The sequence below is a fragment of the Chaetodon auriga genome, chromosome 12 (genome assembly GCF_051107435.1).
Source record: "Chaetodon auriga isolate fChaAug3 chromosome 12, fChaAug3.hap1, whole genome shotgun sequence".
NCBI classification, from domain to species: domain Eukaryota; kingdom Metazoa; phylum Chordata; class Actinopteri; order Chaetodontiformes; family Chaetodontidae; genus Chaetodon; species Chaetodon auriga.
In genome coordinates this window covers 9,040,322-9,057,465 of record NC_135085.1, presented here as the reverse complement: position 1 = coordinate 9,057,465, position 17,144 = coordinate 9,040,322, and the positions used below count along the sequence as shown (strand labels likewise).

Below are 17,144 nucleotides of genomic sequence, written 5' to 3'. Positions count from 1 at the left end.
TTGTGACAAGGATCACCAGAGAAAAAGAACAAGAGCAATGGAGAGTGGAGAAAAATGGAAGGAGAGAAAGAGGAGAGGCGAGCCAAGGAGGGGGTGTATGTATGTGTGTGTGTGTGTATGTGTGTTGGGGGGGGGGGGTTGAAGAGCACTGCAGTGTCATTGATTTTAGAGTGGTTGTTTTGCAGTGTTATTGTTGCGATGCAAAGGGTAGTGGAAAAGACAGCTCATTAAAAATCACCTGTAGTCTCTCCTTCAGGAAGGTCAGAGTTGAGGTTGTGTTTTCCGTCTTACGCTGCCTCGTCTGGATGTTCTCATGTATGCGCTGAACAGAAAGAGAGTAGCCACAGCAACAAGACCCCAAAGTAAACAAGACAGATGAAACTCTTACTCTAGCCAGACGACAAAATTGAAACCAATGGCAGCCGTTTGGTTTGAATGAAGACAAGCAGAGCATCTTTATGGGAGGCTCCAACTCGCTGCAGAACATCTGCTCGTCCTATCAGACAGCCAGACTGCTGGGAACACCTGGCATACGTGCAGCTCTCCTGCTCTACTTACAATGCTGTTTGAAGTACATTTCTGTATTTAACTATGAGTCAAAATGGCTGCAAACCAGGCGTCCTTTATTTGCCATTTAAAACAACATAGGTTATGTATTTGAGATTGAGCCAGAAGTACAGCATCGAGCTACGGTACATACACAAATCAACCTATTATACAACCAAATAAAAAAGGTGTTATTTGTTGCAGGTTTATTGCACTATATGCTGGTGATGCTTCTGTTGGATGCCACCCCCTTCGACATCAGGAACCTTCTCTAAATCAGCTTTGCACTTATTGTGGTCGGTTACTTGTTTGTGTCCACACAACAGAAGCCTTAGTTTTGCATACAGTACAGTACCACGGCCTACTTTGAGTCTTGACACCACATACGTTATAACAGTGTATGCCCCAGAAAAAAAAGCCCTTCATTAAATTGCCGCGAGCAACAGGAAGCTGCCACTGCAAGTGAAGACTGCAACATCTTCCACACAGTGCTTTGAATTAATGGTGCATGTGGCGCAAATGACTCAAACGTGTTTTTAAACGAGTCTCCAAAATGTTGATCCACCGGTAATTTAGAGTCAGTACCCATGAAGAGGATCGCCTGGTCACATTATTATGTTGGGCTTCAGGAATGTAGACCAGTGCTGCTGTCATGTTGCTCAGCCCATCAAGGCTTCAGTGAGATTTTCTGAAAATGGCTAATGAATTACCTCACCTCTCTCCTGTTTGCTTAAGCGTTAATCAAGGTGCATTCATGTTCCCTTTTATTCATCTAAAGCATCACCAGCAACAGCTTATGTGATGTGCCCACCCTGTACCGTCGCTGCATTGTGCTACTTTGCTAACATTCAGCGGCTCTGGTGGGGAGAGGGAAGCCTTTAGTCACGGTGTGAGTAATCTGTTTCTGTGGTGGGTGGCTGCTGGACTCTTTGATTGGGCAGCGAGCATTTGGTGAGCCCACACTAAAAGATGTTGGCCCTCACAGAGTCCATCAATAGCTGTCTGCGAGTTTGTTCCTCCTGTCTAGACTCCTGTGTGCTGTTTGAGGGAGAGACTAAGAAAAACCCAAAAAACAGGCCAAGTATGAAGCTCGAAACATGGAGAAACAGAAGGTCTCCCCGCACACGTGCAGAAGTGGGTGAATGTGCGCGCGCGTGTGTGGTGTTTGCATGGAACTGTCGGGCTATGTTCAAAGGCAAACGGCAGCTGGGACTAAAATCTGACTGTCTTAATTACGCTGCCATGTTGCTGGGGGCGGATTTTCTAGAACAAGAAATTTGACCTCGGGCAGTATTACAGTTATGCTAATTTTTGTCTGCAGTAGGAAATTTAAAATCCCGCTCTCAGTGCCTTGTCACAGCAATTTGAATGCCTTAGTCTTCAGGCCAGTGAGGGTGTTTCTGAAAACGTGGTCCTCAGCTGGCATTGTGTTTTGTGTTATTGGAGTCAGTTCTTTGCAAGGAAAAGAGGAGAAGGAAGGAGAGATGGAGAAAAGAGAGAGAGAGAGAGAGAGAGAGAGAGAGAGAGAGAGAGAGAGAGAGAGGGAAGCTCATTCTCTTTGTAGGGTAAAAGGCTAATCTCCCAATTCCCATTACAGTCCCTCGGTTAGTAGACAGACACTGTAATCCAGTGTGGCACACATTTCCATACACAGGAGTGTCTGTCGGCTCTCTGAGTGCATTTGGACGCCTTTGACTTAGAGTGGCAAATGCTTTTTAGCCTTTATTCTTAAATCCAGACCTATTGTAAACTCAAGATGCAAAATGGAAGACTACTTGATGCTTGGGAATAGATCTGGTAGCCTCTCGGAAGACTTTAAAGAGCTTTTTATTTCCTGTGTTCATCAGAAACAGGAATGTAATGACATATTTTGGGTTGCCAACAAGCACTTTCATAGACTAAGGTATATGATAGATGAGCAGTCTGATCTGATGACTTCTGTTACATGCAACACCTTCGGAAAGGGAAGCGACTTTGACATAAAATCTGGTTGCATGTAAATCAAAACCTGTTTAGTTTGCTAGCCAACAACTATCCAAAAATGAACACACGTATGACTCATAATTATAGAGGTGAGACTGTATGACTCTCACTCATACCGCCCCCTCACCAATATAGGATGTTCAGTGGATGCACTGATCAGGGATCTGATAAACCCTACATACATAAGCCTTCTGCAGGATTGTATGTGTGAAATTGCTGGAGGAGCACTGTCACACACACACTGTCACTTCAAATGTGACAAGAGAAGGTGCTATTTTGTGTCACCTTAGCTGTTATTATCAAGGGGGATAAACTGTGGCTGCGTCCACGGGTCGCTCACTGACCTAGTAACACTTAGGAGGAGTAAGAGTATGGATTTATTTACACCTTTTCAACATCTGACTCGAATGTGTCTCATTTGTACCTTGGCTTTTGAGCTATGCGAGTGGTGTGGCTCTAAGGATGGCAGTGCCGGACACTCTGTCGGTCCACCAGTTCAATTGGATAGATTGCCATAAGATTTAGTGCAGGGATTCATGAATCCTCTTTTTGCCAGTATGAGGCTGACATTTTTTGGTTTGAAGAGAAATGTGGTGACAACTGCTGGATGGATTGCCCTGGAATTTTGTAATTAGCAAAGGGTGACATGCTAACATGTTAAACTAAGATGGGGAACATGATCAGCAGTACCATGACTGTGCTAACATGAGTTAGCATTAAGCCTGACTTAACGATTGTCACTATGAGTATGTTATCACGCTGAGGCTAGTCATTAGTTCAGACTTATAGCGCTGCTGGCATGGCTGCAGACTCTTTGTCTTGTTCGCTACCAACTTTGAACAAGACACCAAGTGGTTAAGTTTAAATGAAGTAAAACGTTCCCTTCATAAACTGATCGTAAAGTGATAGACCCACCTGCTCTTTCATTGCTGCAGACTTTATAGATTGTGTCAGTCAGGTCTCAAAAGTGAGTGATGGCATTTGGTCCTGGAGTCATAATTACTTCTGACAGATGGATAATGATTGTGAAGAAGACTGTCTCCTGTGTGTAGCTGCATTGAAACTGAGGGGAGATTGTCCAAGTGAAGGGGGAAATCACTTTGGGATTCTCCTAATTAATGTCCATTCATTGGATTACCAGCAGTGCATACTCTCATTTTGGAGTCATACGTGGGCTCAGATTGCTGTAAAAGAACGTTAAAGGCTGTTTTTTCCTAATTCTGTGAGATTGGATAAGAGTGAATAGAGAGATTATGTGTGTGCACATGTAGAAGTATGGTTTGAGTGTGTGTGCAGGGCCATAGGCACGCTTCAGATCCTGTTTGTTGAGTCTTTTGAAGTATGTTCACATATGACTGCATTTGTCCACTTAATTAATCAGATAATTTGCACTGTGTCTTACTGTATACTCACAGCACTGATCTCCCCTGAGATCTTCTATGAGGCTTTGAAAGTTCTGTGCTTCTAATCTGTGAGCTGACATGTCAGAATGCAAAGTCAGTTGGATCTTTGTAGTGAAAGCTTTTATTCCAGATTTCGTTTGAAACTTCAAAACTAATACTGAAATGTATGGGCAGCTAGAGCCTAGATGTTAAAGATGTGGTCTTTGGAGATTGGAGATTTGAGCTCTACTTTGGAGAAAGTTAAACACCCTGTCTCTTTCTTCCCAAATATGTTTGAGTATCTGCTTAAAGCAAGCTTCTAAACCCCCAGCTGTGCCACTGGAGCCGCTCAGTAGCTGCTAAATAAATGACAGTGCTTTGAACAGCTGTAGGTTTAAGGTGGTGTGAACAACTTGGATGTGAAGCAAAGCATTTCTGAGGAAGATTATGTGTGTGCAGTCAAGCTTCCCTGAATCATTAAAGGTTAAAAACTGAGAGTCTGATCAATACATCTCAGGGGAAAAGGTCTGGGTGGACCGATGTGATTGCGATGAGAAATACAAGACCTCAGGACTGAATAACATGCAGAACAACGCAGAACAGAAGGCAGCAACCTCTGCAAAATATGTAAGTTAGATTCACCAGGATGCTGGTTTGAACTCCAGACTGCAGACTGTTTCAGGCCAGGAAGAAGGAGCATCTGGCTGCTGTGTTGATTTGGAATGATTTCCACTGAAGCGTGCTGGAGAGGCTCTGGAGGGAAGAGCAGCAGTGGAAGTGTCAGATGTTTGGCCGAGGGACCCGGGATCAAATTGTGTGCCTCCTTGTTTTTTAGACCAGGGAGACTTTATTACCAAAAACTGTGGGGCAGGTGACAGACTGCACCTACCAGCCTGTCTCCCCTCACATGGATGGCACTCCAGTCGAAAGCTTACCGGCTATAAATTCAGAGGCTGCTTCCGTAATGCTTTCAATTGCATTTGCAAAGTCTTGTGATTTTGTGTGTAAAATAGTCAGTGAATCAGGTCTTTATCAAAATGAAGCTTTCCGTATTTTATCTTACCACCAAGAGGGCCGTCCATCTGTCGAGCAGGATTAGTTTTATTAGGACGTTGATGTTTTTTTTTTTTTTGCTCATTTTCTGATAAAAGTAGGATTTGTGGATGCATGCACTCCGACTGCAGAAAAATACACATTGTCTGACCCTTGCCGTGGATTAAGAAACAGCAGTAGGGGCTGGATCCTGCAAACACCTGCTGTTAAAACCTTGCCTGCTTCCACCACTGCCTGCCATAATTAGATTCCTCTGCCAAAATGCTTTATTTGACTCCAAGCACATGTTTCTCAATGAAACGCTCAGTAATTCTACACATTTCTTTACCCGATGCTCTGCTGCAGACTGGGTTGTGCTGTTGACTCCCTCCACCGTCGCACCTTCCTCCAGTGTGGTTCCTGTCGTCTGTTTCTGGAGGCGTTTCTCTTGAAGCTACGTCTTGCTTATCTCATTGATATGTGTCTGCCTGGCTCTGTTCTGACACCCCTGGGGTTTGATTGTGCTCCCCGCTGAATCATTAGCAGGCTGCTGGAATTCATGCAGCGAACACCCCAGAGAGCAGAACCTGTACCGCCAAATATAACTGTGTAGCCACTTGTACAACAATTGTTTTTACTCCATAATGAGACGTAAAATTCCTGGCTGAATCTAGGTTAGGCTTTCCAGCAGAAATGGTAATTACATAGGGTTGGATGACATTACAGCAAGGTTGCATCACTTATGCTGCTTTAGAAATATCATATGTAAGCTGAATCACCTTCCTCTATCTGTTCTCGTCTCTATTCTTACGCTCTTACGGATCTTATATATTCATAGATATGGTAGAAATAGGTCATGAATGCACAGTTTCTGTGTCCACAGCCCTGTTCTTTGCTGATGACCCTGATGCATCCTTGGTGATATGGATAGCATTCTACACAATGACAGTTCATGATGGCAAAAAATAGAAATTTACAGGTGACAGCAGCTTCATTTATGTCACATTTCTCTGTGGTGGCTGTTTAGGACTAAATGGTAAACAGGCAACTAAAGGGAAATTCAGCTTGCGAGAGTATTGTTAGCTAATGTAGGTCAGTTTATTATTTGACTCCTCTCATTCAGCAGCCTCTCATGAGTCACAGCGACCCACAAGACGCTTCTGCTACCACCCAGCACATCACTTAGCTCAAAAGGTTTGATTGTTTATTCTTCTGTGTTTCATCCAGTGAACAAATGGTCGATTCTGAAGCCACTCTTGTAATGGGCCCAACTTCAGTCCCGTCCAGGCTTCAAAGTTACCAATTCAGATTTGGCGACACCCTTGGTTATTAGTGGTAGCAATAAATGCAACTTTAATAAATTACATAAGTACGGCCAGTTAAATGCTTTTAATGTGAGGCAGCCACAATAGGAAATGTTTGGTTTGCGTTAGTAATAGCTTTATACAGTTCCGATGTGGGGTTAGTAGAGTCAGCAGTAAACAGGGAAGCTGATATCATTGAGATAAAATACAGTGGGGCTGGATTAAATACTGCACATGCACTGCTTCCTGTGAATCCCCCGTGTGTGTAAAGGCAGTTTGAATCTGCACAGCAATGGCGTACTCCACCACTAACAGTGAGATCTACTACACAGAGCGGTAATTCCTGAATGTGTAATACATGGAATGGCTATTGGTGCAAAAACACTGTCCATAAGTAATATTAAAAATGGGGTGCTGAAGGTTTTAAGTGCTTAAGGATAATGACTTGACTATGTAACCTGCTGCTTTTTAAGAAAACACAGCCTGGGTTTTCTGTCGTTTTCATCATTATGTGACTGTCACTATAACCTTGCTGGGCTCACACTGGTAGCAGTTTCTGTCTGCTATAATTTAATAGGACATTCAGCGCACCTGGGAACTGGAAACCAGCATATATATGGAAAATTCAGAAATTTTACATTCAGATTTCCTTTTCACCCTTGACCAAACTGAATTTAAGCGAGTGCTCAGCTTGTCTGACGACAGTCCCCTGCAGCTTTTGCTTGCTCTGCAGTTTGTACAAAGGAACATTGTGCCGCAGTGAAGATGCCAGGCTGTAGGATGAAAACGTTGACATATGGCTGTATATTAACCACATTTTGCTTCCCTAAATCAGCAAACACGGGAAAAAAGGAGTGTAGCAGAAGGTCAGACACATGGAGCAGGCATCATGTGGTGAAGGGCAGCGATATGTGAGTGGTGTGTGTTTATGTGCGTATGCGTTTGTGCTTTTCTTGTAAACACTGATGTGTGTTATCTCAGCAATAATTGTCCATTTGATTTCACTGCCCTGCGGTATGCGTATCTTTTGTGTGTGTCTCTGTGTGTGCTTGTGTCCGCCCCCGTGCATGCTCCATATGAGCATGCAGAGCAGAAGGAAGTGGACCGCCACATGAGCATGAATACAAAGAAACTGTATCAAAGCTTTAAAACAGTTCGATAAAAGACTTGTTCCGAATGTGGATTTGGCTCAGCGGCGTCCTGTAGCTCTCTCACAGGCGCCAGTGTACAACCACCTGTACTCTGTCTGATATCGTACTGCAGGCTAAATCTGTTGGGGCTTAGCCAAACTGAACCAAAGCGTCTTCACTAAAAATCACTCTCATGCTGCCTCCAAGGAACCAAGGAGCTCTGCTAGCTGAGCCTGCCCAGTCTCCTCCTTGGTCAAGAGGTTGTTTGTGCTAAAGTGACCTGACAGGAGGAGAGAAAATATGTCTTTTAGTAGGCTGGGAGCTATAATTAGCACAGTATGCGTCTTTGATCAGTACACAAGGTCAGAAGAAATGCTGGACAGTGAAAAGAGGTAGCTTCCCTTATCTCTGGCATCCTGAATGTATTGAGATGCAGACCTGATAGCAGGCTTTGTTGGATACAGTATTATAATGGCATACCATTTGGCATGGCATATTCCAGTGAATTGGGACAATCTGTTGCCTTGTATCAATATAATAGCCAACATTATTACACCTGCCAGAAGAAGCCAAACAATACAATGTTTTAGTTTTCTGAGATCATTTTCTAGTGCCTCCATCACTTTGTTTTTTTTTTGTAACACACAATTGATTTAGGTTTGATGTTGTTTCAGAATTCATTGGATTCATTCATGTGTGTACAAGTTCTATATGATGCATCTTTACTAATGCAGACCTTTCAGCCAATAATAATAATAATAACTCATGTTATGTCAGATTTATATATATCGCATAGCCCTAAATCACACACCAGCTTTGATATGAGTAAGGAACAACTCAAGAATTGGTTACGTACAAGGAAAATTACATGCGATTACATTTGTAGTCCAAATTGGATTTTCCATAGGTGGGTAAGCAAAATGATGTCATGCCTTTAACTTTATCTTTAACCTCTGATTTGCTAAATTTGGCCAAAAGGGCAAAAAGGTTCCGTACGAGAGAGAGTGAGCGAGAGAAAGAGAGAAGGATTTAATCTGTGGAAGCCGTTACTCTGTGGCTCTGTGTTGCTAGATCAATACTCTATCAACCAGCACTGAGTTAGTGCGCTGCCCCATTTGGCTTTTTGTCTTCCTGTTGGTTCTCTACCCAGACCCGACTGACAGGAGACAGTTTCTTCAAGGGGTTAGGGTGTGTGTGTGAATGTCAGATGACTGAAGACTGTCTGCTGCTCTGCTCTGGAGCAGATTGATGCAGTGAGCTCAGTTTTTGACAGGATGCATTAAGAATGACATCCAGCTGCCTTATACTCACATGCACATATTTACACTCAGATTTCACCAGGTTGAGCTTTTGAAGCTTCCTAGTTGGTAATTTGTACCAATATTTAATACCTTTGACTATTTTCTCACACACAAACACACACACACACACACACACACACACACATACACACACAATTAGAGAATGAAATTTTTAGCTTTGTGAGACAGTATGTTGGCACAGCTGTGATTTTGCTTAAATGCACACATGCTAACATGCTGATGTTTAGCTGGTATAAGCCATTGCCATGTTCACAGTCTCAGTTTAGCATGTTAGCGTGCTTATACTTGCTAATTAACACGAAGTGCTGCTGAGGCTGATGGAAATGGAGTTAGTTTTGCTGGTATCGAGTGGTGAGGTGAGAGGAGCTTTTTCAAAAGTAAAAATTCCCATTCATTTTGCTCCTAGGCAGCGTTACATGACTCACAGTTTGAGCACTTCTGTGGCTTGAATGGACATGAAATTCTTCAGGTTAACTTGTCAGTACAGAAGGCCAACAAACATGTCTGGCTCTTAGATAAAAAGTTAAAGGTACAGGTGTACAAGGCTGTGTACATTAAAAATACTGGGGGGAAGTAATGGTAAATGGTCTGTGGTTATATAACGTTTTTCTAGTCTTAGCACTCAGAGTGCTTTACAACACAAGCCAGCATTCACCCATTCACACACACACATTCACACACTGGTGGCAAGGGGCCACCTGCTCATTATAACCAATGAAATGCACGCTTGAACCACCGACCCTCTGACGAACACTCAACCTCCTCAGCCACAGCTGCCCTAGTTTAGGACTCCCAAGGTGCATTTTGGCAAGAAACACGCAATGACCGAGATCAAAGTGTATGTACAGGTAAAATACAGCCTGTAGTTTAAACCGCTTTACTCCAGGATTTTGGTTTTGTTCACAATTTCAATGATGAAGCATTTTGAATGTGCTATCGCTTTGAGTTAGCGGACTCTGAATGGACTCTATTCCACGGCAATATTGGCTGAAGCTTGTGGGTATAGTATTATTTTAAGACATCTACCGTGTCAAAGTGACAGACAAAACAAAGCTGAAATGATTAAAACCGGTGGGCGTAACATGATCATTACATGAACTGGGAGAGTCTCATGTTCCTCTGTGGTGACCAACCAACCAGCCGACAGACTGACATTTCCATCCCTCGAGCCACGGTGCTAGCCTGGTTAAATGTTAAAAGCTGGTTAGCAGCTCCTCAAGGCAGAATAAGTCATATTTTTTTTTTACAGTCTTTACACTCCCCTTAAGCTATCTGTGACATATATGGTGAGCAAAACCGACGTCCACATATTGGATTATCATACAAAACTCAACTTCGCCCCGATGTAGCAGCACAGCCACACTGTACGCAGGTCTGCCGTGCACATCCACACGAATTGAGTTTAAGAAAGATGAAAAGGATTAGAAGCGTTGAAATGTTGATAACATCGGCCCCAGAGGAGAAGGCTCCAGGTGGGGTTGTCGGAGCGTGGAGCTCCTTCCCACTGTACCTCCTCCAGGAGACATAACATGGCTGGGTGAACTCCCCGGTGCAGAGCCCTCATTCTGTCTGTGTCACATCCCATTTGTAATGCTCTCGATGGGGATGGGTGACCCACACAACGCTAAATTGTTGCTGTTTTTGTTTTTTCTTAGATTCTTTCCGAATGTGCTAGAGCAGTGACTCAGTGTTAAATTCTGCCATTTATAGTCGAACGGGGAGACAGTGTGTGCGTGTGTGCGTGCATGTGCTTGTGTGCGTGTGTATGGGCATGAGAGTGAGTGGGCTTACATGCGTGCAGTACATGTCATTGGGATTAATGTTCAGTAAGTGCTATCCCTGCCATCTACAGTAATATTGCCTGTTTTTATTCAGTATCACACTTTCCATTAGGATTCCATAAAGCATTATTACTATGTATGTCAGTCTCCATCTCTGCGCCTATTACTCACTTCTATTTCTCCTCTTTCTATCTAAAGGCTTCTCCTCGTTCTCCGGTCACTTTCCCCTTCAGCCCACCCTAACACTCGCCGCCCCCCCAACGAGACTAACATTTTAAAACCTTCTAATTAAAACAGAAAGTCATTCCAAGCAGATGGCATGAGCTGGCCTAGGTAATTATTGCCAAGTGAACCATGGCCCCTGTAGACCTTCACTGAAATGAGTAGCAAGCTCAGTTGGATTGGGTAAGAAGCTCACACTCCTGGAGAGAAAGTGCACAACGTGGGCACATCTGACTGGCAGAGGCCACGTACCGGATCAGTGTGAGATTTTCAAGGTTTTGGTCGTGCGATTATTTAAAATCTAAAGCGGCAGCACATGGCGCTTCGCCCGAGGTTCTCCATTTTGCCCTCAGCTCTCTTTTTGTTCTTCTCACGGGAGCCAGATTAATTAATTGAATAAGAATTTTCTGAATCTTCCAGGATTTGTCGGATGTTATGAATCTAATTATTCTGTTTCCTTTAAACCTGGTGCTAAGCCTCGGGGGTCTCTCGGTTTGTGTCTCTCCTTCTCTTCCACCGCCACACCTTCCTACATGAGTGATGAATAGGTTTGGAAAATATTCATGTATTTGTGTGTGTGTGTGTGTGTGTGTGTGTGTGTGTATTGCAGGAAATACCAGAGTTTTGTTTTTTTTGTAATGTGGGAACACCACTAATGAGTTTATACACTTGAGGGAGGTGTTGGTTAAAAGGATGTCACAATCCTCGTTTGCCCCATAATCCTCCGTCTTCACCTCTAAGGCCCACATTCCTGCTCTCTAATGAGGACACAAGTGGCACTTAAGCTGCATGCCGGAAAACATACACACTTTATGTGATCTAAGAAAAATAACAATCAAACGTGTTTATTTTTCCGCGGTGGCAAAGTTAGAGGCTTGGGGTTTAGAGAAGGGAGAGGAGTGAGGGAACAAAGGGAGGAGAGGGAATGTTTAATGGGGTCAGTTCATTACGTGTTGCAGAACAGGCGAGAAAGAATGTTAATTGACATTTCTGAAGTGGAATGAAACAAGGGTCGCTGATTGTGGTTACAGGCTGAAAACACTTTTACTGCTGAAAACACACCCTGTTGGAGCGACACTATCAGACATTTCATAATTTTCTTTTGATAGCGTCAACAAGCCAAGATGAGCCGTTATCGCTTTGACTTTGCCACTCTGACACAGGAGATAATTGAGAACGGTGCAATTAAACAAGATTTAGAATTAGAGACAAGTAATTTCTAATCTAAGTGCCTCTCACTGGCAGGCTATCCTGTGCTGGAGCTGCTGGACTGCAGTAAAGACTCACAATCACATGATAGAGAACGTCTAAGTGACCCCTACTGTAAATGTGATCATTAGATTTTAGTGTCTTTCAGCCTCCAGTGAAAGACAGCCAGAGAATGAACAGTGGTCTGCAGCTCGACCCAAATCCCACCTTTGTCCTGACTATATTTACAGGCCTCCAGTTTAATTTACTTACTGAAATCTCTCTAAGCAGCCCAGTTCTTCCTTTCCAGCTGTCATTACTGAGGTTAGACAGACTCTGTGTTGATTAAAATACTAATATACCCTCCTAGGTAGTACAGGTAAGACTGTACAATCAAAAATGAGGCGGTAAAGGACAGCGCAGTTGATACAAGAATTGATTTTGTTGAGACATAAATTCAATTATTATTGTTTTAGCAGCCTGCATATTTTAAGGCAGTCCCTCCTGGTAGACAGTCAGTTTTGCGATCGATTGTAAACGTATCAGTAATAGTCGAGTGAAAAACGAGCTGAAAGAGAAGTCGAAACCCTGACACTGCATGAAGAGGGTGTGAATGTTGAATTGTATAGGCGGTAGTCTGACGTTGAAGGTGTGCTTTCCGCATGTATTTCACCATCGACAAGCAGTTCTGATGAAGCATACTAGAAGCTAATTGTACAAAACAGCGCAGCGTGTGCATGTCATTGTCGTCAAACGTAAAGGGATGTAGTCTGTCGCAGGAAATGTGCTCCAGACATGAAGAAAACATGCTCCTCCATCATTAGTCCCTGCCAGCTTTTTAACCAGTCCACCATGACAGCAGCTGATAAGGGATGACTTGCACATGCTCGGTTTAAATGTACATTTCTGTCTTTACGATGTAACGGCCTTGCGTGGTGCAACCGATTTTGACTACATTTTTGTCCTTTGATAACAAGGTCAAGAAAGAGCAGAAGCTGGAGAAGTGAGCGCAGAGTTAGATTAGTGTGCACGCAGCGAAGAAAGACTCGCTGCCTGCTCTCTTTCCTTCCAGCCCCTCAGCTAAGCTTAAGCTCCCTGCACATCTCTAAACGCTCTATCTAATTTGAAGCATCAGAGCCAAGATGGGGCCAACTTAGGAACAGTTGCGGCTGTGTAACAACACCAGAGAGCTCAGCTGAGGGCCTTTTAGCCTGTGATTTATTAGACTGTATCGCAGGTCCTCCTGGAGTAACAGGCTGAGGAAATTGAATGACTCTGACCCCTGTCTGCTTCTGGCTTCTCGGCCGAGCTCGCAGGCTTGTTGCTGCAGGTGGAGAATGTGTTTTTTTTGTGTGTGTGTGTGTGTGTGTGTGTGAAGTCCATATTTCTCTTTGAACACAGTGGGTTAGTAAGATTTGGGTAGCAACCGTGATGAGCCCTGGGCTGTCACATCAAACTTTTGATCACTCCTTTTTCTTCTTGCAGCTTAAACGGGCCTTTGCCTGACATGTTTTGATTTCAAATTCTCAGCACGCTTGACATGTTTATCAGCCTGTGGCCTTGCTGGCTTGTAGCTTTCTGTGGTAAACAGGTTTGGGAGGTAAAAGGTTTAACCTCCCCGAGCTCACAGTGTTCAGTAATCAGCATCCATGTCGCTGCTCTGAGATGGCAAACCTGAAGGAGAGATTAGACTTTTGAATACCAGCAGATGGGGGGGTGGGGAGGTAGACAGCACAATGAATGAGTGTCAAGAAAATAGGGAAAGTGGAGATAATTAGCGAAGGATATGAGGAGAGAGAGCACCGGAGAGGGCTGCACAGGAATCGTGTGCAAGATGATGAGCGTGATGAGAGGGATGATGGCTGGGATTCAGATAATGTGACCAGTTTCATGACAGAGATTAAGCCCGACTGCAGACTGACCGTGGTCCTACCCTGTCGTACTGTCCTCACACTTCCTGGTCTCTCTGTCCTTGTTTCTCTCTGAGCAGCCAGGAAGACATGTGCCCCCGCAGAGTTCGCCTGCTTAAATGGCCAGTGTGTCCCGGGACGTTGGCGTTGCGACGGGGAACCAGAGTGTCCCGACGGCTCGGATGAGGCAGAGGAGACCTGCAGTAAGTGAAAGCAAGGATGCTTCCAGTTTGTTTCAGCTTACGGGTCTTGGGTTTGCACTTGGGTCTTGTTTTGTGGAATACTGTCTGGCAGGGCAAGAAACAAGCATCAGACAGTCAGCCAGGTTGTAAACAAGTCGAAGTTTTAGCTACATTTATCCAATAACCGGTTCTCAGACCCTCATATTGCAGGATAGAAAAAAGAAGAAAAACATGATTCTGTTACAGAAAAATCTGTTTTTTTTTTTGGCTTTAATCTTTGATTTTATCTCGTGAAATCCTGCATAGTTGTATGTTTTCAGGCCTCCAACAAGTGTCAAAATGAAACGGTCTAATAGGGGAAACATGCAGCCTGAGGCGAGGGTTTGCAAGTCGATGTTAACATCTCACAAGCAAAACAGATCTAACCGCTTCATTTGGAGTGCACCAATAACGTCACAATCTCTCTTTGTACGGGAACATGTTCAACTATGGTACATACGTCATGTCAAAGTTTTTCTGGATTGTCATCTGTGTTGTTTTTTTTGTCTGTGCTGGAGCATTTAGGAGGCACACTGTTACCGTCGATCAGATTTTTTACACTCAGGAAAAAAAAGAAGCCGTGGCTGACTAAACACGTTGGCATTTTGCGTGTTCCATCTGGATATGCTCTCATGCCTTCATCTCATTCGCTTAAGACGAGTTTTAATTCCACTCTCCTAGAACCTGTATTCAGGTTGCTAATTTCCCTTGTTATCTCAGCCGCCTCGCATGCCTCCACTCGCCCACACACTTCAATACTGAATGCTGTCTGATGGTGAGTGCATAGAAAGGCCTCGATTCCCTCTCTGCCAAGCTGTTAGAGCCGAGGATCTCTGGCTGCCTCACTTTTAGCCTGTGCCAGTCTAGCGCACCCACACAAAGGCCCCGATGGGGGTTAGGTGAGCTGACGTCTCTGCAGCCAAGCAGGGACTCAAGAGTGAGAGGCTTGAACCAGTTATTAATTGTTTTCTTTCTTTCTTAAATGCTAATTTCTTTTTGTCCTGTGGCTGCTTGCTTCTCTCCTGGGCTTACAGATATCAGACAGAGCTGAGAGCTCTGTGCTGATAAATAATGATGTCTCAGGGAAAACCAAAGAGTATCCGCTGAATATAGCACCAGAATTGTGTTACAGTGAATCTCGGCAAATGTCCTCACTGCAGTACATTTACGGTAATATCTGGTATAAACCTATAAACTACATCTATTTGTTTTTGTGCGGCAACATCAGCACATGTAAGGAGCACATGTTAATCGACTAATTAAGGATATAACTGTGGCTTTAGCTCCAGCCAAACCAGCTGAGTGTGGCAGCAGCAAATATTTGGATTTTGACAGTGAAACCTAAGTTTATCTTTCTCAATGAATGATTATTATCACACGTTTAAAATGCTTTGGAGATGTCTGGACCACAAGTGAATAAGCGAAAGAGGTTGAATTCCTGAGATAAGACTGTTCTGAATGCAAGCTGGCCAGCTCCCGAAGTGACCAGCCAGTGGGTCCTCACATCTCCTCTGGACAATATTTTGATATTTCAAATCTTAACAGTTCATTTCTCACCCCAAAAGAGCTTCTTCCTGTAAGCGACGCGGTCCGACACAAACAGATGATTCCTCTGTTAGATCAGTTTTGGTTGTAGGATTTTTCTTTTGGTTTTCTTTTTTTTTTTCCTCTGTGCTTGTCTGAGTGGTTTGAAGTGGACGGGGAAATTGGGAAAAAGTGATGTCACATATTACCGTGCACCAATCACAATTTATCAACATTTGAGCCAGAATGTGGTTGGTGGGTCTGGTCACTGTCAATCACTTTTATCGTAGCTCATTCATTAATGAATATTTAATCATGTTAAATGTGTTAAAAACGGAGGAAGTTTTGAAAGGATGTCTGTTTGGTTGTCTGTCCAAACCCAATGCTGCTGATACCAAATACATGCTGGGATACAATATCTGTCTGCCCTGTACTTGGGCCACGACTGATGTTTCTCAAGCCCAAAAGAAAAGGAAACGTCGGAGATCTCCAGGACTTTACAAGAACGGCTCAAATGATGTCTTGTCAGAGTGATGGCAGAGGTTGGTGAATGATGTTGATAAAGACATCGTGTAACCAGTTTGAAACAGATATTTTGGTTCTACCCACCACTGCCATGCTTTGATCTGTAAACCCTTTATTAAAGTTATTGTGGGAAGGAATTAACATGCGTCAAGCGGAGCGGGAAATGAATCAAGAAAAAGCAGAGTGAATCTTTCAGAGGATATTCATTCTAGTTTTGTTTCATTTTATTGGCTGTGAATGTGTGGGTCGCTTCGATGAATAATGGAGCAGCCGTGCAAAGCTTCTAATGTCACCCCCAGAAAGTTGAGTGAGGGAGGAGGGAGACATAAAGGGACCTCTGAAGGATAACAAGTTTATATTGGAAATCCAATTAAAGATAAATGAAGGAAGGATTCATCTCTTGGCTGCAGAATAAAGAGATGGAGATCTGGGCTGAGAAGAAAGCCATTTATATGGAAATCCCGTATGTATTCATACAGTATGATGCTGCTGTGTAAAAAATTTGGAAGTTGTTACGTCTCTGCAAAAAATAGTGTAAGAGTATACATTTTTGAACTCCACTTTTTGAAGTCCACACACGTCAGTACATCCAGGTAGTCCTCGCCACCACGTAAACCTCCTGATTATATGTTCAGATCGAGGCTCTTTCCTGAACAAAGGGATTGCTGATGAGATCCAGTTCATGCGGCTGTCTTTCAGTTTGAGTGATGCGACCGTGCCATCGTCACAGTGAAGAGACAAGAGAAGCAAAAAAAGACTCAAGAATGGACAATTTGTGATTATGCATGCAAAATCTTAGGGAACGGCGACCAACCTACTCTTGAATCATCTGTCTCATTAACCTCGTTTCACTGGTAAATTACCTGTTTGTGTCAGTCACTTGGTTAGATTTCCAAGCCATAATGAGAGCTGTACATCTGTCAGGGAAAGCCTCTCGATTTGCTGGATTTTTCTGATTAGAGTGAAGATCAAAAAAAAAAAAGAAAAAGAACCTCTGACATGAAAATTTAGCATATCCATTCTGAAACACCATCAGAGGCAGCATTTTGCTTAACACCCTAATCCCATGCAACA

At 43.5% G+C, this 17,144-nt stretch overlaps 1 protein-coding gene across 2 annotated transcripts in view; it reads left to right on the top strand.

Moving 5' to 3' along the window:
* The window catches only part of LOC143328794 (low-density lipoprotein receptor-related protein 8-like), a 73,933-nt gene that overhangs the window by 10,775 nt on the left and 46,014 nt on the right, over positions 1-17,144 (top strand). For both annotated transcript variants that reach the window (XM_076744117.1, XM_076744116.1), the window contains exon 3: positions 13,881-14,003. In XM_076744117.1, coding sequence (XP_076600232.1) covers positions 13,881-14,003 — 123 coding nt within the window. The remainder of the gene's footprint in view (positions 1-13,880; positions 14,004-17,144) is intronic.